General features: G+C 45.4%; 1 protein-coding gene across 1 annotated transcript in view; it reads right to left on the bottom strand.

Moving 5' to 3' along the window:
- Positions 1–20,071: 20,071 nt before the first annotated feature.
- LOC122920102 (sodium/hydrogen exchanger 5-like) overlaps positions 20,072–26,370 on the bottom strand; it is a 144,164-nt gene continuing 137,865 nt past the window's right edge. Inside the window, exons 16-18 of the mRNA XM_044269311.1 lie at positions 21,748–21,817; positions 21,034–21,156; positions 20,072–20,541 (exon numbers count right to left, since the gene is read on the bottom strand). Coding sequence (XP_044125246.1) covers positions 20,072–20,541; positions 21,034–21,156; positions 21,748–21,817 — 663 coding nt within the window. The remainder of the gene's footprint in view (positions 20,542–21,033; positions 21,157–21,747; positions 21,818–26,370) is intronic.

Here is a 26,370-nt window from a genome sequence, read left to right as displayed (position 1 = left end):
AAAATACAAATAGAGCCTACTAGATACACCTGCAGGCTCAAGGTCTGATGAGACGCAGTCCTGATACTTCAATGTCAGTGTAAAAATACCGGGACAAGACTCAGATGAGGTTATGTGTATATCTGTGAGCGACAAAGTGAGACACTTCTCTAACACTGATTCTAAATTGCAGCTTGTACACACCAGAGCTGCATGCCCAATTTCCGTGGTTGTTACTGGAAACAGTCAGCAAGCTCATTTGCAAACATGCCCCTAACAGCACAGCTGAACTTCTAAAATGCAGGATATTGCGCCCCCCCCCCCCCCCCAACATGTGACCACGTCCCCTTTTTACAGATACTGTAGTAGATATTACCTGCAGTCCTATGTAACACCACAGATAACACAGTGATAACTCTCTGTGTACAGATACTGTAGTAGATATCACCTGCAGTCCTATGTGACACCACAGATAACACAGTTATAACTCTCTGTGTACAGATACTGTAGTAGATATCACCTGCAGTCCTATGTAACACCACAGATAACACAGTAATAACTCTCTGTGTACAGATAATGTAGTAGATGGGTGTGAGGCCCCAGAATTTAGAACACGCACAGTGTGACCTGAATTCTGGGGCCAGGCTGCTACAGTGTGGGACAAATTCTATATCCACCCTCCCATCACTACAGAACATACAGGGTAATACAGCGACCCATACCTCTTACATCCAGTGATGTCTCCTTTAATGTAGATGTTGTCTTTCCTCATCTTCTCCTTTCAGACCAGACCATCATTTTTCAGCCATTTCTCATCTCTGCAGTTTGACAAAAAAAAAATCTTAGTTTGCTACTTTTCCATCATCCTCCCATTTTCTGGACAAATCATCCTACCATCCCCAATACTCTGCCTGCCGTGCTCCCCAATATTATACTGCAGAAACAGATACACCCCCTGATAATAGTAGTACCATGCAGATAGTGCCCTTTAATATATATTGGCACACAGTGCCCTTCACAGAAGTTCAGGCTTGGGATCGGTGTTCTGTAGATTGTATTATTTTCCCTTATAACATGGTTATAAGGGAAAATAATAGCATTCTGAATACAGAATGCTTAGTACAATAGGGCTGGAGGGGTTATATTTTTTTTAAACTCACCTTAATCCACTTGATCGTGCAGCCCGGCTTCTCTTCTGTGCTGTGTACAGGAAAAGGACCTGTGGTGACGTCACTCCGGTCATCACATGATCCATCACCATGGTAAAAGATCATGTGATGGATCATGTGATGACTGTGACATCACCAAAGGTCCTTGTTGCTACACAGAGCTAAGATCAAGACAGAAGGAGATGCCGGGCTGCGCGAGCAAGTGGACTAAGGTGAGTTAAATTTTATTTTATTTTTTTAACCCCTCCAGCTCTATTTTACTATGCATTCTGTATTCAGAATGCTATTATTTTCCCTTATAACCATGTTATAAAGGAAAATAATAAGGATCGGGTCTCCATCCCGATCGTCTCCTAGCAACCGTGCATGAAAATCGCATCGCATCCGCACTTACTTGCGGATGCTTGCGATTTTTCACGCAACCCTATTCACTTCTATGGGGCCTGTGTTACGTGAAAAACGCTGAATATAGAGCATGCTGCGATTTTCACGCAACGCACCAGTGATGCGTGAAAATCACCGCTCATGTGAACAGCGCCATAGAAATGAATGGGTCAGTATTCAGTGCGGGTGCAATGCGTTAATCTCACGCATTGCATTCGAGCGGAATACTCGCCCGTGTGAAAGGGGCCTAATAGTGTAAACATAACGTCCCCCAAAAATATTTGTGGCAAGCTGATACTGTGCCAAGGGGGCCCCACCATAAAATAGTGCTCCCAAAAGTCCCACCAATAGGAATAATTCTCTGCTAGAGCACACATGGTTGTAATAGTGCTCCTACAGTGTCCCCAACATGTCTCCATTGTGCCCCAGAAGTAATAATGCTCCCATAGTGTCTATACTAGTAATCATGTTCCCCATAGACCCCCAATAGTAATAAAGCCCACTATAATGCCCCCCAGTAGTATTAATTCTCCTTATAATGTGACAGTGCAAAAAATAACCCCTTTTAATGCCCCAGTTGAGCTAATGTCCCCATAGTGCCCCCATAATGTGCCAGTATAAAATACCCCTATAGTGCTCCTCTCCCCCCTTCCTCCTAGTGCCCCCCATAATGTACCAGTATAAAATACCTCTTCTTAGTGCCCCCGTAGATGACCCCATAGTACTCCTTTTTCCCCTTCCCCATAGTACCCACCATAATGTGCCAAAGTATAAAATGCCCCTATACAGAGCCCGCCATATAAAATACTCCTTCTTTGTGGCCTCAGTAGATGTCCCCAATAATGTGCCAGTAAGATGTGCCAGTAAGAAGTGCCCCCCAATCGTGTGCCAGTAACAAGTGCCCCCCAATCATGTGCCAGTATTGTACCATATAAAAAAATAAACACTTATACTCACCTCCAAGGCAGCGATGCGATGCAGCCTCTTCCGCCTGCACCGGTCTCTAATAGGCTGTCCTGAGGACGGTGATACAGATGACTATGGGGATGAGCGCTTCCACAATGGAAGCACTCATTTCCCTGTGACCTGCCGCCGAGCCGGCTGTGGCGATTGCCTCACTTTGCCTTATTGGCAGTGCGGTCCTGCTGGGGCCCCCTAAAATTTTGCGCCCGGGACAACGGCCACCCCTATGCTACGCCACTGCTCTGGAGTATAATACAGGATGTAACTAAGGATAAGTACAGGATAAGTAATGTAATGTATGTACACAGTGACTCCACCAGCAGAATAGTGAGTGCAGCTCTGGAGTATAATACAGGATGTAACTCAGGATCAGTACAGTATATGTAATGTATGTACACAGTGACTCCACCAGCAGAATAGTGAGTGCAGCTCTGGAGTATAATACAGAATGTAAATCAGGATCAGTACAGGATAAGTACCGTAATGTATGTACACAGTGACTCCACCAGCAGAATAGTGAGTGCAGCTCTGGAGTATAATACAGGATGTAACTCAGGATCAGTACAAGGTAAGTAATGTATGTACAGTGTGACTCCACAGAGCACAATAGTGGGCACAAACCCCTAGTCCCAATTGCATCCATTACAGAACCCCTGATGTTGCAATCACAGGGCCAAAATGAAACAGATGTATGAGTGCACAGGAACCTGGTCCTGCTAGAAGAGTGAAGAAGGAGTTAATTCCCCAGCAGACTTGAAATAGCAGGTACCAGTTAGTGATGTGATCAATGTGACACTGGGCGGCACCGAGGCAGAAAGAGGATTAAAAATCAGCAGCGAGCCTGCACTAATATCTGGCGTCCCTCCCTCCTTCAATTACATGCTGCTAAAGTTTATATAACCATAAGTGTTCAGAAATGGTTGGAGCCTGGGACAGAGGTCCTGGTTTTTAAGGGAACATTACAGGGACAGGTATTAAAATGATCCTCTCCCTATTATTATTTTTTCCCAGCATTCTTGGCTTTCGACAATGTCTTTTTGTTAGAAACTATGGGGAATCTGGACAAGAATTTAATTTTCCTTGAGCGCCTCCACAGGAGAAATGAAGAGCTGCATGTATACTATTGAAATCAATGGGCTGTCTATTTAATGGGTGGACATGCCAGGTCCTCCAGAGAGAGAAGCTCTTTGTATCTGCACTTTGCTCTGGCTAATAGAAGAGTGTCTTGAGCAGGGTGACCCACTCTACTGACGATCTGATAGGGTACTCGGGAAACTAACCTGATCCAACAGATGGGTTATATTCACATGCTATAGATACGCTGCAGATTTTCTACTTTGGAATTGCAGGTGGAAAATCAGCAATGTATTACAGTAGCTGAAAATGGATGCTATTTTGCCCAAGTGGAAATTAAATTTTTAATTTGCAGTATGTCAATATGCAGTATGTTTATGCCGATTTCCCTCCTGGATTAATGCATTGCAAACGGTGAAATCCGGTGGCATATGGACAAGTAAGTCGCCACTTTTTGCAGAACTTAAAAATCTGTGGTGGAATTTCGCATGAGGCTGTATACTGAGGCAACAATGGAATTTAAGGCTAAAAGATCCGGTGCGGATCTGCAAGCGAATTTGCATCAGAAATTTGAAGTAGACACTTGCATTTCTGCAGTGGATATGCAGTGTGACGTGCCCTGGATTCAGCTCAATCTGAAACGTATCTTTTTTCTGCAACGTCTATTTCAAATCCGAAGTGAAATAATCTGCGCTGTTTGAACAGCAGCACGGATTTCCCACTGGGGCCCAGGTACAACTGTGTATGAAATCCCAATAACTGTAATTAAAACCCTAGAGACGACTCTGCCGGATGGTTCCATGTCACTGTGCCATTCTTGGTGCTGGAGTGGAGCACACACATGTTTTTCAAATTTTCAGCTGCTATTGTGGATAAATCCTAAAATCAACATCTCTCAGCAAAAGAGAATTTCCTTTTCTTTCTACACCAAAAGTTGACCGTCCTCAGCTTCTATCTCTCCTAAACAGACTTCCTTTTCCATCGTGTCACTGTGTCTGTGCAGCTACTTGGTAGAACATTTCTACCTAGCTGCACATATAACAATAGATTCTAGGTCTTAGCAAAATGTCTCCGGGTAGAGATCAATAAAATGTAATGTTTATCAGTGATGCTCCAGTCTCATGCTCCAGTCACATCTAAAGCTGCATTCATGATTCATCAGCATCCTTCTTTTTGTGCAGGATCTATAGTACGTGTTCATCCTGAGCTCTTGGGTGCAGGAGTAGAATCAGCACTTCTCTGTCTGGTCAGGGCCCGCAGCATTGTTCATTCATAGCTCTGGGGTACAGAAGTAGAATTAGCAGAGACAACACTTCTATATCTGGTCAGGACCTATAGCATTGTTCATCCAGAGCTCCTGGGTTCAGAAGTAGAATTAGAAGACACAACACTTCTCTATCTGTGCAGGGCCTACAGTATTGTTCATCCCAAGCTCCTGGGTGCAGGAGTACAATTAGCTGATGCGGATCCCTCCTATCTGGGCAGTACCTATAAATCTTGGTCTCTGAACTGTAACCTTGTAGCTAGTGCAAAACTATAACTGCCAGCATGCCTAGACAGCCTGCAACCTATGAAGGGCAACTCAATGGATGATATTTTCGGGGGGGCCGGGGGAAGGTTCTTTATAAATGTTCTCACTTAATGACAGTCCTCCTCCTCCGCTAGTAAAACCGTTGTTCCCTGGAATTTACCATCCTGGACATGAGCAATTCCGCATCTATATAATCAGCTATAATAAAAGGACAAATAATAACCACGTATTAATCCCCCATGACATCAGATTTCCATGACTTCAGCTGAATTTACAACCAGCCGCTTGTGATGGAACCTGACACCCCGCGAGTTACAAGCTCAATTATAGCCGCGAACCAGGCAATTATGGCTCCGTGAATCAGCAGCCACTCCGCAGTTTGTTCCTGTCTCCCGGATTCAGAGAGCCTGCGGCAGGGGGGAAACTGCCAGAAAAATGTCTTCAGTGTGGACAGATCTGAGGGACTATCTCCTGGGAAGAGGCTGAGCTCATCGTCTGAATGCAGAGGGTTTGTTTCTGCAAGAACTGATTGGGAAAGTTTGTGTCATTAAAGCTTAAAGGAACACTCCAGATAGAGGTGCTATCTATAGTGCAGGGTCTGAGGGGGCGGAGCATGACACAGGGATTGCATGATAGCTGTACTCAGTGAATCAGTTTTGGTTGGAGTGTTGTATAAGAAAAAGTTTTAGCAACTTTGTGCTGTTCTCAGTTTTACTTCCTCACCATCTACGTTTGCTGTCAAAGAATGGGAGGCGTTGCCCTCAGAATATACCACAAATATGAGATCGGTGGGGGTCTGACATCCCACAACCCCACTGATCAGTTGTTTCCTTGTAGCTCCGACACCACCCAGCAACGTCTACCATGTAGTGGATGGAGCTGGTCATTTAAGTGCTGCTCCTATTGAAGAGAATAGAAGCAGCACTAGGCTGGCACTTGGATGGTTGTCATTTAATGCGGCTAATCCTTGGCTTTTGCCTACAGGATGCGTGGAAATATGTAACTTGCCACTTATCTCCTGCGGTTACTTTTTTTTCCCTGTGGTGCACACAAAAATCTGCATGAAAATTTTTCATAGCATGTGAATGAGGTTACAGAAACTGCATTAACATGCATGAAGAAATCCGCATGGAACTCCAAGCTTAAAGGTGTTGTCTCATTTGAGACAATTGGGGCATATCTCTAGGATATGTCCCCATTGTCTCATAAGTGCAGGTTCCACCGCTGCACAGCCGCCCTCTATTCATTTCTATGGAACCGCCGAAAATAACCGAGAGCTGGCTAGGCATTTTCCTTCGGGCCCATAGAAGTGAATGGGAGCGGTAGCCGGTCATGCATGGTGCGCTCCCATTCACTTCTACGGGGAGTGCGCTTGGTGGTCGCCAGACCAGAGTCCTCCAGCCAACACTTTGCCCACTGCGTTCTCGATATACAGTACAGACCAAAAGTTTGGACACACCTTATCATTCAAAGAGTTATCTTTATTTTCATGACTATGAAAATTGTAGATTCACACTGAAGGCATCAAAACTATGAATTAACACATGTGGAATTATATACATAGCAAAAAAGTGTGAAACAACTGAAAATATGTCATATTCTAGGTTCTTCAAAGTAGCCATCCTTTGCTTTGATTGCTGCTTTGCACACTCTTGGCATTCTCTTGATGAGCTTCAAGAGGTAGTCACCTGAAATGGTCTTCACTTCACAGGTGTGCCCTGTCAGGTTTAATTAGTGGGATTTCTTGCCTTGTAAATGGGGTTGGGACAATCAGTTGCGTTGTGGAGAAGTCAGGTGGATACACAGCTGATAGTCCTACTGAATAGACTGTTAGAATTTGTATTATGGCAAGAAAAAAGCAGCTAAGTAAAGAAAAACGAGTGGCCATCATTACTTTAAGAAATGAAGGTCAGTCAGTTCGAAAAATTGGGAACATTTTGAAAGTGTCCCCAAGTGCAGTCACAAAAACCATCAAGCGCTACAAAGAAACTGGCTCACATGCGGACCGCCCCAGGAAAGGAAGACCAAGAGTCACCTCTGCTGCGGAGGATAAGCTCATCCGAGTCACCAGCCTCAGAAATCGCAGGTTAACAGCAGCTCAGATTAGAGACCAGGTCAATGCCACACAGAGTTCTAGCAGCAGACACATCTCTAGAACAACTGTTAAGAGGAGACTGTGTGAATCAGGCCTTCATGGTAGAATATCTGCTAGGAAACCACTGCTAAGGACAGGCAACAAGCAGAAGAGACTTGTTTGGGCTAAAGAACACAAGGAATGGACATTAGACCAGTGGAAATCTGTGCTTTGGTCTGATGAGTCCAAATTTGAGATCTTTGGTTCCAACCACCGTGTCTTTGTGCGACGCTGAAAAGGTGAACGGATGGACTCTACATGCCTGGTTCCCACCGTGAAGCATCTTGCAGCGGCATGCTATTCCATCCGGTTTGCGTTTAGTTGGACCATCATTTATTTTTCAACAGGACAATGACCCCAAACACACCTCCAGGCTGTGTAAGGGCTATTTGACCATGAAGGAGAGTGATGGGGTGCTGCGCCAGATGACCTGGCCTCCACAGCCACCGGACCTGAACCCAATCAAGATGGTTTGGGGTGAGCTGGACCGCAGAGTGAAGGCAAAAGGGCCAACAAGTGCTAAGCATCTCTGGGAACTCCTTCAAGACTGTTGGAAGACCATTTCAGGTGACTACCTCTTGAAGCTCATCAAGAGAATGCCAAGAGTGTGCAAAGCAGTAATCAAAGCAAAAGTTGGCTACTTTGAAGAACCTAGAATATGACATGTTTTCAGTTGTTTCACACTTTTTTGTTATGTATATAATTCCACATGTGTTAATTCATAGTTTTGATGCCTTCAGTGTGAATCTACAATTTTCATAGGATGGGACCTGCACCTATCAGACAATGGGGACACATCCTAGCGATGCACTTGTACTCTATTATTCACAGGACTCCTTTAGAAAGGAATGGAACATGCTTGGAATTGTTGTTTCACAACCACTCCGTCGAGGTTGCTGACACCTGATATAGACATACAGAAAAAAAAAAACCTCATTTATTGTAAAATTTACTGAGGACTGTACCGTCGTTTCATCTGAGGACGGGCACTACTTACACGGTCTTTAGCTTTCCTGCAGCATCATGACACACTGCCCTATACATCAGTTACCAGGTGCCCGGCTGTGATCTCAGCCTCTTCCGGCCTGTGAAGCTTGTATTTACAATGACAACATTCATCATAAAGCCCCCCTACCCCCAGAAACAGCTGCTCCCATCATCAAACACTTCCAGCCTTCACAGCCACTAACAAATACATTCTCCAGCCAACAAGAAGGTAAGTGAAGAAATCCTGCAAACTGCAGCTGAGCGCCCACAAACTTCCGGGAAGCACAATTGTGGGACCCCCCCCCCCCCCCCCCCCCTCCCCAGAGTACTCTATTTTTTAAATTTTATTATTTATTTAAAAAGAAGCTAATTGGATTGGAAGACATGAGTCTGCACCAGTTGCCAAACCAACGTTGAAAAAACGGGGTGTCCTTTAAAGAAACGTGCATTGTTCTGTCCAGGAATAGTAGAAAAACAATAATTCCTTGTGTAATGGATAGGGCAGGCTCTGAGGAGGTGGAGCATGACACAGGTTTATATCTTTGGTGTTCTTTGAATCCTTGGGTCATGTTCCGCCTCTTCAGGCTCTGCACTAAGTAGGACGTAGTATTGTGAGCAGTGTACCTTTAATGCACCACTAGGACCCCTGTGAAAAAAGCAAGGATGTAGAAAGGTCCCAGAAGTATTGGCATGCCAAAAGAGCAGACCTAGGGCAGTTTTCCTTGGGCTGCTTTTGCGGTTACTTAACGGGTTGTCCGATTTACAGAACCCATTTCCACATATGCTGTTAGTGAGTTCTGAGGTAATAGAGGGGGACCCTCTGTTTAGGACCCTCATCTCTTGGCAGAGACTGCAGGGAAACTGAAGAGTTACTTCCAGGTTTCACCATAAATTACAGCTGATCATTAGGGGTTCTGAGGAGGAGTGACACTATTGTCAATGGCCCCTTCTGACAAGTAAGAGTTGTCCATAGTGGAGAACCTGTTAACCAGCGGCCCAAACATTTTCCACTCGTTGCCCTGCAAAACTGTGCAGTTCAAGAATTATAAGTGACCAAATCTAAAAGACTCCCTGATGAGCCATTACCATGAAAACCTAGACCTAGGCTTTGTTCACATCACCATTGTTTTCCTATTCTTCTGATCCATCAGAAGGACAGAAATTAAAAGAGGAAAACTGATCTTTTAATTTGAGCATCTGTTGTGCTCATTTTGCATCCGTTTTTGTCAGCTCCCTCAAAGATCCATTATTTTTGCATACAGGACTTTTTCCCCCATCAAAAGTAATGGAGCTCAGCAGATGGACCTGTCATAAACGGATGCAGGACTAACACAACGGATGCTCAAAATAAGGCCCCTTTCACACGGGCGAGTTTTCCGTGCGGGTGCGATGCGTGCGGTGAACGCATTGCACCCGCACTGAATCCTGACCCATTCATTTCTATGAGACTGTGCACACGAGCGGTGATTTTCACGCATCACTTGTGCGTTGCGTGAAAATCGCAGCATGCTCCTCTTTGTGCGTTTTTCACGTAACGCAGGCCCTATAGAAATGAATGGGGTTGCGTGAAAATCGCATGCATCCGCAAGCAAGTGCGGATGCGGTGCGATTTTCACGCATGGGTTCTAGGTGACAGTCTATTCACTGTATTATTTTCCCTTATAACATGGTTATAAGGGAAAATAATAGCATTCTGAATACAGAATGCTTTGTATAATAGTGCTGGAAGGGTTAAAAATAATAAAAAAGTTAACTCACCTTCTCCTCTTGTTAGCGCAGATGCCGGTCTGTTCTTTATCTGTGGGCTAAAGGACCTTTGATGACGTCAGATCACATGCTCCATCACCATGGTGATGGACCATGTGATTGGCGCATGTGATCTGACGTCACCTCAGGTCATTCAGTCCACAGCTAAAGAACAGAGTGGCATCTGCGCGAACAAGAGGAGAAGGTGAGTTAACTTTTTTATTATTTTGAACCCTTCCAGCACTATTATACAAAGCATTCTGTAGTCAGAATGCTATTATTTTCCCTTATAACCATGTTATAAGGGAAAATAATACAATCTTCAGAACATCAATCCCAAGCCCGAACTTCTGTGAAGAAGTTCGGGTCTGGGTACCAAACATGCGCGATTTTTCTCACGCGAGTGCAAAACGCATGACAATGTTTTGCACTCGCGCAGAAAAATCGCGCATTTTCCCGCAACGCACCCGCCTCTTATCCGGGCAAAAAACATGACGCCCGTGTGAAAGAGGCCTTAAGGATTTTTTTTATTTTTGTTCTCCTGACAGATCAGAAGAACGGAAAACAAAACCATGATGTGAATTCAAGGCTTATCTGGAGTTTCCCTTTAAAATAATAAACACTGAGGATGGCGATGTGATTATTCTCCAATTAATTTCAATAGCAGAAGACTGCAAAATATATAAAGAGACTGTAAGCAGCAGGGTGGATTTCTGGGATCCTAATGACCATGATGGCACCATAGGAATGAATAGGATCCATCCATGCACTCATCATGTCATGAAAAGACAAAGTAAATGCAAATGTGTTGCAGCTCAGTATCCACCAATCTATACATCAGTAATAGCAGCCATTCTGATGATACAGTCATTCTACTCTGTAGTCTGGTAAAAAACACATGCACAAAGCTATGTTCCTGCCTGCCAGTATAATGTGCACTATCCAAGGACTCATGGAGAGGGCAGACAGGTACGGAGCACTTCAGTCACTCACATCTCAGTAGATTCTCCAGGCTTCCTCCACGAAGGCTCCAGCTCCTGACGTTTCAGCGCGGCCAAGACTTTGGGAAAACTTTGAATCCAGATATTAAGTCAGCGGCTGAGTAACCAGAGAGGAAACCTCCTCGGGAATAATTGTAGCTCTGACATGAATCACAGTCAGCCCGTGCTTCCCCCTCCTCACTTCCTTCTTCTACACAGTAAGCCTTGCTTTGGCTGAGTACACCGCAAAAGCCGTGCGTCTCTGTGGGTGCAAATAGCTGGGCAAATGGAAAAAGTCATTCTCTAACAATTACACAAAATGTTAATTAATTATCATAAAATCATAAAAAATGACTGCATACTAAAAACTTTGAAAACTTTCGAAGGCTACTTTCACTCTTGCATTTAACTTTTCCGGTTTTGAGATCCGTCATAGGATCTCAATCCCGGAGAAAAACGCTTCCGTTTTGTCCCTATTTATTGTCAATGGAGACAAAACTGAACTGAACAGAACGGAATACACCACATTGCATTCCGTTTGGTTGCGTTCCCATATTCTGTTCGGCATGGGATGCAGAGCAAGAGCTCTTTCACACCTGCGTTATTGTCTTCCGGCATAGAGTTCCGTCGCCGGGGCTCTATGCCGGAAGAATCCTGATCAGTTTTATCCTAATGCATTCTGAATGGAGTGAAATCCGTTCAGGATGCATCAGGATGTCTTCAGTTCCGGAACGGAACGTTTTTTGGCCGGAGAAAATACCGCAGCATGCTGCGCTTTTTGCTCCGGCCAAAAATCCTGAAGACTTGCCGCAAGGCCGGATCCGGAATTAATGCCCATTGAAAGGCATTGATCCGGATCCGGCCTTGAGCTAAACGTCGTTTCGGCGCATTGCCGGATACGACGTTTAGCTTTTTCTCAATGGTTACCATGGCTGCCGGGACGCTAAAGTCATGGCAGCCATGGTAAAGTGTAGCGGGGAGCGGGGGAGCAGCATACTTACCGTCCGTGCGGCTCCCGGGGCGCTCCAGAGTGACGTCAGGGCGCCCCAAGCGCATGGATCACGTGATCGCATGGCACGTCATCCATGCGCATGGGGCGCTCTGACGTCATTCTGGAGCGCCCCGGGAGCCGCGCGGACTGTAAGTATACCGCTCCCCCGCTCCCCACTACTACTTTGGCAACCAGGACTTTAATAGCATCCTGGGTGCCATAGTAAGGCTGCTTTCACACTAGCGTTCGCTGGTCCGCTCGTGAGCCCCGTTTGAAGGAGCTCACGAGCGGACCCGAACGCAGCCGTCCAGCCCTGATGCAGTCTGAATGGAGGCGGATCCGCTCAGACTGCATCAGTCTGGCGGCGTTCAGCCTCCGCTCCGCTCGCCGCCGCACGGACAGGCGGACAGCTGAACGACGCTTGCAGCGTTCGGGTGTCCGCCTGGCCGTGCGGAGCCGTGCGGATCCGTCCAGACTTTCAATGTAAGTCAATGGGGACGGATCCGTTTGAAGATGCCACAATGTGGCTCAATCTTCAAGCGGATCCGTCCCCCATTGACTTTACATTGAAAGTCTGGACGGATCCGTACTAGGCTATTAGTTGTTCTATGCTAAAAATAATGCAGACGGATCCGTTCTGAACGGAGCCTCCGTCTGCATTATTATGAGCGGATCCGTTCAGAACGGATCCGCCCGAACGCTAGTGTGAAAGTAGCCTAACACTGAAAGCATTTTGAAGACGGATCCGTCTTCAAATGCTTTCAGTACACTTGCGTTTTTCCGGATCCGGCGTGTAATTCCGGCAAGTGGAGTACACGCCGGATCCGGACAACGCAAGTGTGAAAGAGGCCCAAGACAGATCCGACATGACTCACAATGCAAGTCAGTGGTGCTGGATCCGTTTTCTCAGACACAATATTAAAGATAATACAACTGGATCCGTTCACAACAGATGCAGACAGTTGTATTATCAGGAACGGAAGTGTTTTTGCTGATCCCTGCCGAATCTGGCAAAAACGCAAGTGTGAAAGTAGCCTAAGATACTTTGTGTTTTCAATATCCCAGCTTCCTGTCACTGAATGAGAACTTTCTATTAAGAGGTTGAAACTCATCATGACCTCGTTCTGCTCACACATTTCCAGTCTGTTACATCAGTATAGACAAGGTTACTTTTATTTTACTGTGTTTTGTAGTCACTCAGTGCCATTTGTGCCAGTAAAGCTCCTGGTGTGTATGTCAAGCATGCTTATAGCCTATATAAAAGACCTCTCTCGGCTGTATAACTTTATTCTAGGGCTCTGCAACTTCCAGTTCTCCAGCATTGACACTACAACTCCGAGCATGCTCTGTTCACTTCTATGAGAGTTTTGACAGCAGCAAAGCAAAGATGCATGCAGTTGCAGTTTTGAGTACCAGAGGCTGCTGACCCCTGCATTATTGCATATTGAAGCAAACTGTTAGAAAATGTATGCCGTGCGGTATATGTTTTATTTTATCATCGCAGATGCCACTGTAAACAAATTACCGTGGCATCCGTCAGGAGTATCCATTGAGAGTTCCTCTGATGGAAACCACCAGAGGATACTGCAAAATTCATTGTGAAAAGAGCCTATTAGCCGCCCCATGAGAAAGATTAGTGCTGTTGCTTATGGAGGATCGCTTACAGTACACCGATACATGGTAACAGACTGCAGCTGTGTGGACCACGACTGTCTTGCTGCAACAAAATCCACGTGGGAGCATGCAGAGCTTCATTAAACGGTGTGGCCAGGGTCTCAGCTTTTGCATGCTGGTGTATGTAGCAGTGCTATGCTCAATAGGGATCACTGATTTTGTATAGCTATTGTTGAATTTGGCATGGTCTGTACACTATGTGAGTGCAGCTCCCGTGGGTGAAGGGAAGTCAGGCTTACAAAGACAGGGATAAAAGTACCCGTTCTGGTCACACAGCTGCACAACACCCAGACTCCTCAGGGAAGCCCCTGCTGGGTACACAGCGCCTGGCACATAATCACTTTCTAGTCTGCTCTTGTACAAGGTAACTGGCTGTTTTATGAGCGGTGACTGCAGACAGGACAGATGTGTTTGCCATTAAACCTGTAGCTGAGGGTCAGTCAGAAGGAAATGATGAGGGTAGTAGGGATCTTGTTTCACGTCTTGCCATTGACTTCTAGTAAAATGATCTGCTTTCTAGTCATGAAAAGATCCTGTCTGGATTATCCCACACTCCCGTGACGCTCCAGTGAGGAGCTACCTGAAGGAGCTGTATACTGGACAAACTGGACAAGAAATGTGAGGGAGCAGCTGTCGGGGTGCCCACGCTCCACTCCATCTCTTAGCCAGGATGATGGATGCTCCCCCACAACAGCTATACATTGGGGTCCACCAAGGTACCCCCTCTGGAGTCAGCTTGTCATTGAAGGAAGCGAAAGCTGTAGAGAAGTACTTTAAAATGAATGGAAATAGCACCAAAGGACTCGCTGAGCTCTAAGAATGAAGGGGGTCAATAGTTTTTCCTAAAATATACAATTGTACAGGCCTTTGACTAAAGATTAAACGTCCCTAAATACAAATAGCCAGAAATAGCTCTATTCAGACACTGAATGGTCAGAGAATGTTGGGAGATTTCAGCTAAAAAATCTGCAGCCTTGAGAGTGCAGCTCTGGAGTATAATACAGGATGTAACTCAGGATCAGTACAGGATAAGTAATGTATGTGCACAGTGACTCCACCAGCAGAATAGTGAGTACATCTCTGGAGTATAATACAGGATGTAACTCAGGATCAGTACTGGAGAAGTAATGTGTGTACACAGTGACTGCACCAGCAGAATAGTGAGTGCAGCTCTGGAGTAGAATACAGGATGTAACTCACGATCTGTGCAGGATAAGTATTGTGAGTATACAGTGACTTGACCAGCAGAATAATGAGTGCAGCTCTGGAGTATAATACAGGATTTGACTCAGGATTAGTACAGGATAAGTAACGTATGTACACATTAACTCCACCAACAGAATAGTGAGTGCAGCTCTGAGGTATAATACAGGATGTAACTCAGGATCAGTACAGGATAATTAATGTATTAATGAAGTGACTCAACTTTGTATGGAGATATTTCTATATGGAAACTTTAACTACAACATAAATGTGCATCAAAGCTTTGTCTGCTGATCACACTTTGCCTCTAGAACTCCCCTCCCCCAAAAGACATACAGAAATCCGGTGACCTGGACCAGAGTAATCCACCACTCACAGCCAAGTACAAACAGAGGTCTGTGCACCAGTCATGTCCTACGTCTACAAGTGAAGTGATGTCCACTGCTGTTCTTGAGGGGCATTCACTGCCTTACTTCATGCAACCAATTTAAAATACGATATCAACAATAAAACTCAATGGGGATCATTTATCAGAGGCCATCTTTTTACGCTGGTCTTTAATGGCCCCTGTGCTGACGTAAGAAGTGCCTAATTTATGCAAGTTGCAGGCCCTGTCATAATTAGGCGCATCTCCGGTAGCCTGCGCAACTGGAGCGAAATTTACTCCAGGCTCTTGACTAGTGTCGTTTTCACTTTCAGGCCTGTTTCCAGGCATCAGTGTTAATAAATTAGCCAGGGCCCAAGGCTGGGCCTCGCCCTGGCCTCCCTCACACCCCTGCCTCTCCCCAGTGGCGAGGACAGCATAAAAAAGCTGGATGTGACAAAATGTTGTTGCACAAGAGTTAGAGAGTCCCAAAAAGGGAGCTTACAACTTTTGTAATGCAAAATACCGGTGTAGTGCTGTTAGTAAATGACCCCCAATGTTACAAGAAATAATTGGGATCTAACAGATCAGTTACAGTAATTATTTAACAAAATTCAGATAAAAGAGTTAATGAAAATTGTAAACTCAACCCAAACACAGAGGAACGATGCCATGTTGTCAGTGAATGTGAACATTCTTTATTCTCGAGGCTGAAAAGGGTCCATACCTATTACTTCTCCCAGCTGAGAGTTTGTTACAGTTTTATCAAATAGAGGACTCTATCTTGGACTTCAGTCAGATGAGTCTAGGCTGGATACAGTTGTAGCAGATTCTCAGCTGTGAGAAGTATGTGGCTCTAGATTACATTGCAACACATTACCAGGACAGGAGAAAGATTTTTGCTCACAGAGGACTGTGTAGACTGGATACAATTGTAGCAAACTCTCCACTATAGAATGGTTTTCAGCCTATAAATGCAAACAATGAACTCCTGTTTGTTGAAAACAAGCAGAGTTGTTGAAATGATGAGGAATTGAAATAGAAAGTCTATTATAAAGTTGTATAACTTTTTATCATACAGTAAATGTATAGTATATAGATAAGCCAATCCTACCTCCAGTGATAACGGGTGAAACGTATTCCCAGTCCTCACTATTCTGCTCCGATCCGAAAATAGTGTAGACGGAGGATCCTGTGTACAGGCTTCACTGCTCGGTCCTCAGTGTATTTCTAGCTACTGCATGACTTAGGTTCCTAAGACAAGGAGGGGGAGGATTGGTCAGGCTGCTCAAGTCAACACTGCCGCCTTTGTGCAGGTGGTGACAAGGTATTTAACAAGTCCTCTACAAAAGCTTGGGATTTCTATCCACACTGAGTAAGGGGGAGGCAAGAAAAACAATATTCATGTTACTTAGAGTGGCTGCAACCTCTGACTGAACTGCGGTGCAATGACGGTGACATTTACCTGGTCAATTCCAGGGGTGCTAGCACAGGGAATGAGTTAAATCATTCCATTCAACTGCCTACAATGAATGAAGTGCTTCAGCATGTCAAAAAATGCTTTGATCTGGAGAGGATAGAGGCGAACTCCCTTAGAGGAAAGCGTATTGAGGTCTTCTTCAAAAGATGGGAAGGTTTTATGTCGGTGGCTTACTCCAACCTGGAACTGGAGGAATTAATGTCACCTTTTCTGTCCTCGGAATGGTATTTAAAACGTAAAATAGCAGGAACTCTGGGAAGGTTGCTATCTGATTAAAGTATAGTACTTACAGGAATCCGGTATACTGGGGGGAATCATTCTGGGAGGGTGGGACGGGGGGACGGGGGGGGACAAGGAGTTTATTTTCACTTGTTATGAGCTGGATGACTGGCTTTGAACTTCACAATTTGATCATTTTATCAGTATGCAAGTAATACCTGTTGCTGTGCAGCTACACGCATATATAATTCTGTCTATCATACCCCAGATGTAATGTACCACATGTGTTAACACCTGTCAAATTATCATATTATTGTGACGTGTTGTTACTGGAACGAAAATGATAAAAGCTAATAAAGATTATATTTAAAAAAAAAATAATCATTCCATTCACCCAAAGGTTTTATGCATGGTCTTATTGAAAGTCACTGGGGGTCATTTACAAAGACCAGCTTTTACACAGGTCACTTTCACTTTCCTTGCGCTGGAGGAGAAAGCGCCTAATTTATGACAAGTCTCCGGCCTCATAATAAATTAGGAGCACTTCTGGCAGTCAGAGCATCAGGGGGTGGGATTTACAATGGAGATGAAGGAAAGCATGACTGAAACTAGTGCTCTCTTATGTGCATAAGAATATAGAATAGGTCTACATCAGATAACTTCAGGACCTAATAACATTACTAGAATTACTGGAGGCTTAGACCACGCATGGGGTTTATTTGTAATCCATGGAGTCACATAGATATGCATGGGAGCTGTATACTCAGAACCGTAGGAGATGTTTAAAGCCAAGTACATCTTTGAAACCATCTTTGCCACCACTGCATCTAACATGAAAAATTAAGCAGCTTTGCAGTAGGTCTTGATTAAAAATTCTCTGTTATGTTTAGATAGCGCCCATGCAAACCTATGCCTCTCCATGGTAACAGACAACAAACAAGCTCTGCGTAGTCTGATCCTGATCATTCCCCTACTTCTTGGTGAAATACTAAATGCATGCTAGCAAAATGTTGGGAACGGGTCAGGGGTGTAACTATAGGAGTTGCAGAGAGGAGGGTTGCATCTGGGCCCAGTAGCCTGAGAGGGCCTACCATGCGGTCTCACTTCCCCATATGAGGAGACTATAAATGAGGAATGGTCGTTGAAGATCCTATTATTGATTTTGCATTGGGGCTCATAAGCTGCAAGTTCCGCTTCTGGAACAGATGGAGGAAATTATGACTGCAGGGTCAGACTACACAGGGTTTGTTTGTAGTCTGTTACCATGGAGATGCACAGGTCTGCAGTCTTGTAGACCCAAAATTATAAGATAAGAACCTAAAGCAGTTGCTTAATATTTTATATTAGATACATTGGGGCAATAAAAAATTGGCCTGGCAAGGTGTACATAGCAGATGCACGGAGCATTAAAAATGGTTGCAAATGTGTGTGTGCATATGTTTTTTAAGATAGTAACTAGTGATTGATGTGATACAGCCTTAAGTTTACAATGAACACTTAATGTTACCTGCAAAAATATGATTCTCATGACTTGTGCAGTTATTCAATTCCTTCTTCAGTTCAACAGAGGAAAGTCCAGGAGCTGCAGATAAGGTCACATACTAAACTTGCATCCCTAAAACACAAAAGCACAGCTGAGACTTCAGCCTCATGCACACAACCGTTGTTGTGTCCTGTGTTCGTTGTTCCGTTTTCCGTGATTTTCTGCGGACACATTGACTTTCAATGGGTCAGTGGAAAACTCGGCTAATGCACCGTTTGTCATCCGCGTCCGTGATCCGTGTTTCCAGTCCATGAAAAAAATACGACCTGTCCTAATTTTTTCACGGACAACGGTTCGCAGACCCATTCAAGTCAATGGGTCCGTGAAAAAACACGGAGGCACACAAGATTGTCGTCCGCGTCCGTTTTTTTCCTATCATTTGCATGGCAAACTTGACTTAGATTTTATTTTACTTTCCTTCATGTCTGGTGATCCTCCAAAAATAAAGGATCACCACGGAAACGGAAACGGATCACGAAACAACGGAACCCCGTTTTGCGGACCGAGAAAAACAACTTTCGTGTGCATGAGGCCTTCATCTGATACCGCAGTCTACGGGAAAGAATACTCTCCAGTACTCACCTGCAGGAGCTATACACAAGCCTATACAGCTAGCAAATTCTTTATACTATGACTGTCCCTCCAACATATCCCATATTAGCTTTCACCTGGGAGGCACTTTGTGCTGCGCTTATCAGTGCATTTTTTTTATCTTATAGGCTTATAATTGCCGGGGCAACATAAAAAGTCCAATAATGAAAGATTGACAGGTCTATTTAATACTTTAAATAAGGAAGGAAACATAGCAATGATGCATTAACAAACTTCTGTAGCAAAACAATAAGAAATAACGATGCCTAAAAAAAGACAAGAACTAATTATACCAGCAGCTCTTCAGCGATAGCATGGGAATAAATAATACAGAATTAGTAGAATTGTAGCAAGAAAAATAGTAACTATACAAAATGATAGTATTAGGAAAAAACTGTCCTTGTAAGACAGTAACACTGTCATCTACAAAGAAGAAGGCGACGCGCTTACTAGATGAAGAGGTTTCCATGAATGGACATGTATATCTGTCCACAATAGGTATACAATGAAACGCAAATAACGGCAGAATGCAACATGGCAGTTCAGTGGGAAGCAGGATGGCCTGGTGGGCAGCACTACTCTCTTGCCACTAAATACAAAAAGGACAACATCTAAAAGGTGTTTGCATGTTCTCCTCATGTTTTTATGGACTTCCTTTAGGTCCAATAGTACGGAAAGTCACCAGGAATGGCCACCATACTTCTTCATTTTACGTTCTAATGAAGTTTTCAAAACCAATGCAAATGCGAAAAGACAAAGCTGAGATGAATTCCAAGGAAAATCTACAACGATGGACTCATCACCCGAGGATCCTGTCTACTATGAGAACCTTATTCTTTTAAAATGTAACTAATTAGGGCTATACGGGTGCACATCCTAATGTACTATGCACGCCTATAGTGACTAAAAAATGTCAAGGAACATGGCATCTGCTGATGTCACCACCACAGCTAAGGTTCTCCGTTTGGTATGTGGCTACAGATGCCTCATCAAAGACATGAATCCACTGCCATCTTGGCCAGATTATTAAACCAGAGCCAACCCCCAACCGTAAGAGCTTCAGATTTTGGAAGTTCGATGAAGCTGCAGTCGTCTTTTGTTATGGTTCTGCCTGATAGACACAGGACTCAAACCAAAAACGTCTTCCGGGGGCATTAATGGTTGAAGTTCTTGTTGCTGGATGTCTGCAGAACCTAAATGACTTTTTATACCTTGTGATTGAGAACCAGTGAAAGGAAAACAGCTGCAGGTCTCTGGCAGAGTCTGAAGGGTGGGTGGACTGCAAATCTCCTGCCTCAAACACTTAGCTCCATCTGAGTTGGTGTCAGGAGCTGGTGGAGACCCAATGCTCTCTAAAGAGGAGATGCTTTGCTTCCAGGACTTTTGTAGATCAACCGGGACTATTTTTGTAGTCTCTAAAGAGATACGGACCATGTTTTCATCTGGCTCCCCTTTCCATGGAAGAACCTTCTCAGCCATAGTTGGTGATGGTGGGGCAATTCGAGGACTTTGACAGACTCCCAACATTCCTGTGGATATAATAAAGTTTATGTAGGCCATCATTTATTAGATGTGCTTTCAAAAATGTTACTTCTATGGATGGAGTGGGAGATAAGAGGCTGTTATATACCCTTGACACCACTTTTGTGGAGAAACAAAGGACTGAACCTGTGAGTCTGATCTTTGCTTTATCCAATATGTATAGAGACAGTGGGCTGTTTGCATATGCACAAACCACCATGAGTCTCACACTTATAGCTTGTTTAAAGAATTTTCCCACATCCAGTACCTAGCCCCTATCTGCAAGACTGGGGATAAATGTTTGATCAGAGAGGGTCCACTGTGACCCCCTCAGAACATTCATCCCTATGGGACTGCAGAGAGCTAAGTGCTATATATGGCAGTCCCATAGAACAGAATGATAGCAAACTCATGTGACCATGGGACTCGATTCTTGTGATCGGCGGCGCACACAGCAGTTGTACCCCAATTAATCTGGCACTTATCTCCTATCCCCTTACCTGAGATTTTAACATTGTGGAGAATTTCATCTGTTGCACAAGCAACAAAGGTAATACCCTCGTCCTCCTCTATCATAACATCTGAAAAATCATCTTCTGAGTCGGCAGTGACCACAATAGATGCTGAGAAATTCAGAAACAATATTATTTGCCATTCATGTGCATTGTCTAAGAGCAGCACAGTAAGTATGCATGGATTATAATGAACTTAAAGTGTGCCAAAGCAGGAGTTTAAAAGGGAACCAGTTATGGAGAGTAATTTGAATGCAGTGCGACTTTCTAATACACACATTGCTCTGTTTTCTCTCTGTCTTGTTATCAATGGCTGCAGAAAGGTAGATATCGCTCACACAACTGCTTGCTCTGGGGTTGCCATGATAGCAGTAGCAAACTACCTCTGCAACGATGCATGGTCATGTGACCTTCAGAACACAGGTCACCTGACAGGAAGTCCATGCACAAAAGAGTTAGTTTGATGATGCTACTATGGCAACCCAAGAGCAAGCACAATATTAACGTGATGAGAAAACAAGGAGTAAACATCACTATTTAAAATATGTCTACAAACCAGAAGCTTCAGGAGGACCGAGGCAGCTTCAGCATCACTGAGGTTTTGAGAAAGGGAGAAACTGAATACGTCTTTTCTGATTTGCAAATCCCACAAATTATGCAGATGCCTAAAAATTCCACTTGATGACGAGATTCAAGTCTTACCGGTATTTTTCCAGCTTACAGCTTTGCTCTGTCTTCCATTTCGTGACTCAAGCTCCATGCTAGTTCTTCTCTATCAAGAGAACAAATTATAAAAAATAAATTACTACATGTATAGATTATGTTATATGGGCAACACAGCTTAAATAAATGAGAGTGCACCCCCAAAGGGGTTGTCTCACTTCAGCAAATGTAATTTATCATGTAAAAAAGTGAATACAAGGCACTTACTAATGTACTGTAATTGTCCATATTGCCCCCTTTGCTGGCTTGATTCATTTTTCTATCACATTATACACTGCTCGTTTCCAGGGGTTCAGACCACCCTGCAATCCAGGAGTGGTTGTCGTGCTTGTACACTATAGGAAAAAGCGGTCCCAGTCACCAAAGAGTCTGGAACCCTTTCCTCTAGTATGCAAGCACAGCCACCGCTGCTGGATTGCAGGGTGCTTGTAACCCCTGGTTTGCACTTCCTATGGGAAAAATGATTGGCCCAACCATTACTGGGGCACAGTCAGGAGTGGACTGGCCATAGATCACAGGGAACCGCTGAGCCCTCCTCACAGCCATCAGCCTGGTAAGTAATGATGTGACGCTCACAGGGTTAATTAACACTCGGAGTGTCAAGTACTTATGTACTTGGCCAGCAGCTGTAGATGCTCTCGTGACTCCTGAATTCAACTGTATTGCCATCCTGCAGAAACTGGATTAGGAGAACAGAACATGGCAGCTGGTGCCAGCCACCACAGAGTAACAGCTTTAGGGGAGGTATTTTGTGCCGCTGGGGCAGTATATTTTGATGCAAGGTGGTATTGTGTTCTGCTGGGGCAGTATATTTTGATGCACTGTGGTATTGTGTTCTGCTGGGGCAGTATATTGTGCTGCACTGTGGTATTTGGCTCTGCTGGGGCAGTATATTTTGATGCACTATGGTATTGTGTTCTGCTGGGGCAGTATATTTTGATGCACGGTGGTATTGTGTTCTGCTGGGGCAGTATATTGTGCTGCACTGTGGTATTTGGCTCTGCTGGGGCAGTATATTTTGATGCACTATGGTATTGTGTTCTGCTGGGGCAGTATATTGTGCTGCACTGTGGTATTTGGCTCTGCTGGGGCAGTATATTTTGATGCATTGTGGTATTGTGTTCTGCTGGGGCAGTATATTGTGCTGCATTGTGGTATTCGGCTCTGCTGGGGCAGTGTTTTGAGCCACTATATGGTATTGCTGGCTCCGACTACTTTTGTTGGCCTGCCTTCTGTAAATTTGGACTCGCCTACAAAATGGGGCCACTTTAAGTCCTCAGTTCACCCCTGGGCCCCGTGCTGTTAGGGCTCTAAAGAAGCTACAAAGAAGCCTTTAACGTAGAGATTGGCAACCTCTGGCACTCCATTTGCTGAGAAACTACAACTCCTAGCCTATTCCATCCACTTCTATAGGAGTTTCAAGAAGAATCAAGCCAGTATTTTCACAATGGTTAGCATGCAGGAGGTTGCTGATAGGACTAGAAAGACCAGCTCATATCTTCACCTCAATATCTACAGCATCTAATAGTCTGTAAGGAGGATCATGCGCATGTCTGCTAAGGGGCAGGGGCTAATTCCTCCAAGCTTTTGACCCGGAGTCCTGCGTCCAGAAGAAACATCGATAGACCAATGATGGGTGGAGGACATGGGTCAGAACAGAGCTGAAATTTTTTTATACACAATAGTTTTCCATAACCCTTAAGACTCGTCGTGGGGTGATACGGTTTTATTCAATTCTGTCTGCAAAACATTGACACTGAGAAACCAAATCTCTGCAGCTTATGAACAGGGGGCAGCAGACAGTGAGCTGCAGGGTGCTCAGATTTTATCCAAAGACTGGGGGGTGCAGCTAAAGGGGTTGCAAAGAAACCAGTTACAATGCAATATCTTGTGGGGCCTATAGTCCACATGACAAATGTGTAGGGACTCCTGCATGCACAATAACAATCATAGCATCATCAGTTACAAATACTAGTTTTACATCAAGACACGGAGGCTCATATTGCTATCTCCTTCTTTACTTTCCACCAATAGCAGCAAAGAAGAAATTTACATAATCATAACAATAAAGGACCCTCCCCTGATAGATCCTATAATAAGCAGTGTCCTCTTCATCAACTTCCTCTTTCTTTGCTGCTCCACCAAGATAAGTAACCTCTATTTTGCTATATGCTTATTGCTTGTTTGCTGTGGTTATAGGATTGATTTTTCTGAGCTTTAGTTCGCTCAGGATTCCATATTGTATGCGCTTTTGCTTATTGGGATTCTTATCCCCTGGTCCTTATTTTATTGTCTTGGGGCCTTTGTATCCTTCTGGTTCTTCTGGGCCCTCTTTACCTCCTTGGGGGGTCCCCCCCCCCTCTTTTTTACCCATCTTTTGTTTCTCCCCTATCGTTGGGTGCCGGTTCCTCCAGCTGTGATTTTGTGACTGGCGGTTCCCCCATTTGTTGTTCCGCTTTGCCTGTGGCCGGGTCCTGCGTCCGGAAGTGTTCCCCAGGCCCTGGTATTACCCCTCTCACCTTTCGCTGCGCTCCACGGCATCGCGTCGCTCCGGCGCAAGTCCCGATTTGTTTTCCCGCGGCTGCGAGATCTCGGCGGCCATTTTGGGGGTGCTTTGTGCGTACTCTCGCGGGATTTCGGCTCTGCATCGGCACCGGACGGCAGCGCTTCCTTCTCTCTGCGGCTCCTGGGGTGACTAACCCCTCGTCGATTAGTTTGGGTTGGTTAAGCTTCCCCCTGCCCTAATTAGGTTCCCCTTAGGTTCACAGGGTGCCTTATTATTATTATCACCTTAGACGACTAATATGTCTTCTGACCGATCCCCATCCGGGCCTACCCCACCACCATCTGGGGAACCTGGGAGGGCTGATATGAATATGCAGGCCCTAGAATTGCAGCGCTCTGTTTCCAGCGCAATCATTGAGGCCATGGGATCCATGTCATCCATGATATCCCAAACTATAGCCCAGGCCTTATCTGCCCATGCTCCTGGCCCCTCTAGTCTGTCGCCTATAACCCATCCGCAGCCTGCCGCTGGCGAGACTCCTAATGTACAGGAGAAACAGACCGGTGTGATCTCAGCCACCATTGATAGCGCGCATAGATCGCGCAAAAGAGCCTTGCCGCGCCAGGCAGAAAGGGCGCGTACATGGAAATGTGCTAGAGCACAAAACAGTGATATAGAATCAGAGTTGGATTCTGATGCGGAGGCTAACGCGGAGGCGAGCGGCCATTCTGGGGAGGAGATGGATTATGACATCCCTGGCACTACTGACCCTGTGCCTTCCACCTCTGGGTCTGTGGGTCCTGCCACCACCGCCCCTAGTGCGGCTCCTTCCCTGGTGGATCCCTCTGGCAACCCCTTGTTTGACCCTGATGCCCTTCACCACCCTAGGTCATCAGAATGGCTGCCAACGGCCCACGTGAGCACCTATCTGGAGCACTGGGTGCGCCGTCCTCTAAGTAAAGAGGCGCGCAGTAAGCTTAGATCCGAATGTCCCAGACCGTTAGTGCCAAGCAAGGTCTGTGAGACGCCTTCGCTGGATCCGAAGATGACCCAGTTCCTGGCCAAAACTGGCTGGAATCCCCGTAAGGGGTTAGACTCGGCACTGAGGAGTTGCCAGGACAAGCTCCTAGACATCTTTGGTCCTCTGGCCAAAATTTTTGAGATGGCCGAATCGGCCAGAATTGACGGCTCTCCAATTGACCCGGAGGAGCTTTCTGGTTGGATACAGAGAGCCATCTGTATCGCGGGCAGCTCTAACTCATCCCTGGCCATTGAACGGCGTAAAGCCATACTTTTTAAGATTGACCCTAAGCTGGCTAATCTGGCTCTTACCGAGGCAGGTAAAGACGCTAATGGTCTTCTTTTTGGGGACTCCTTTATCAAGGACCTCGGTAGATATGTGGGGGCATTTACGGCGCTAGACAAGGCCCAATCCTCCATGCGTAGGGTGTTCCGGGGTCGGGTCTCCACCAGGGCCGGCAGTGATAGGGGCCGACTGTCCGGCCGTTCCGCATTCCATGCCCGCAGTTCGGGCAGAGGCTCCTACTCACAAGGACGACCCTTCCAGGAGCAGAGAAGCCCTCCTCCATTTTTCCCGGCCAGAGGCGGCCAATGGCGGTCGAGGTCGTTTCGAGGAAACCAGAACCCTCGCAAGTCCTTCGGTAAGTCTATTCCCAGTGGGGACTTCTTTGGATCCTTGTGTCGGGGGCAGACTCCGTCATTTTTCCCATGCTTGGTCCACGGTTACGTCAGACCCATGGGTGCTGACTACGGTGAGGGGGTTTCACATAGAGCTCACGGGATCTCCAGAGCTCATGCTTCCCCCCCCCCCGCTACTGGGGCTGGCCCACCCACACAGGGACCTCGTAGACATCGAACTCCGGTCCCTCTTCCAGAAGAGGGCAATAGAAAGGGCTATCCCTACCTCCGGGGGTGTCCTCAGCAGCATTTTTCTAGTCCAGAAAAAGAGCGGCCAGATGCGTCCAGTGATAAATCTCCGTGCCCTGAACTCTTTGGTGCGATATCGCCACTTCAAAATGGAGGGGATCCACCTCCTTCGGGACTTGTTAGTTCCAGGGGACTGGATGGTAAAATTG

This window comes from Bufo gargarizans, chromosome 10 (genome assembly GCF_014858855.1).
Source record: "Bufo gargarizans isolate SCDJY-AF-19 chromosome 10, ASM1485885v1, whole genome shotgun sequence".
Lineage (NCBI taxonomy): Eukaryota > Metazoa > Chordata > Amphibia > Anura > Bufonidae > Bufo > Bufo gargarizans.
The sequence above is the reverse complement of the archived record's forward strand: the minus strand, read 5'-3'. Positions and strand labels throughout refer to the sequence as shown.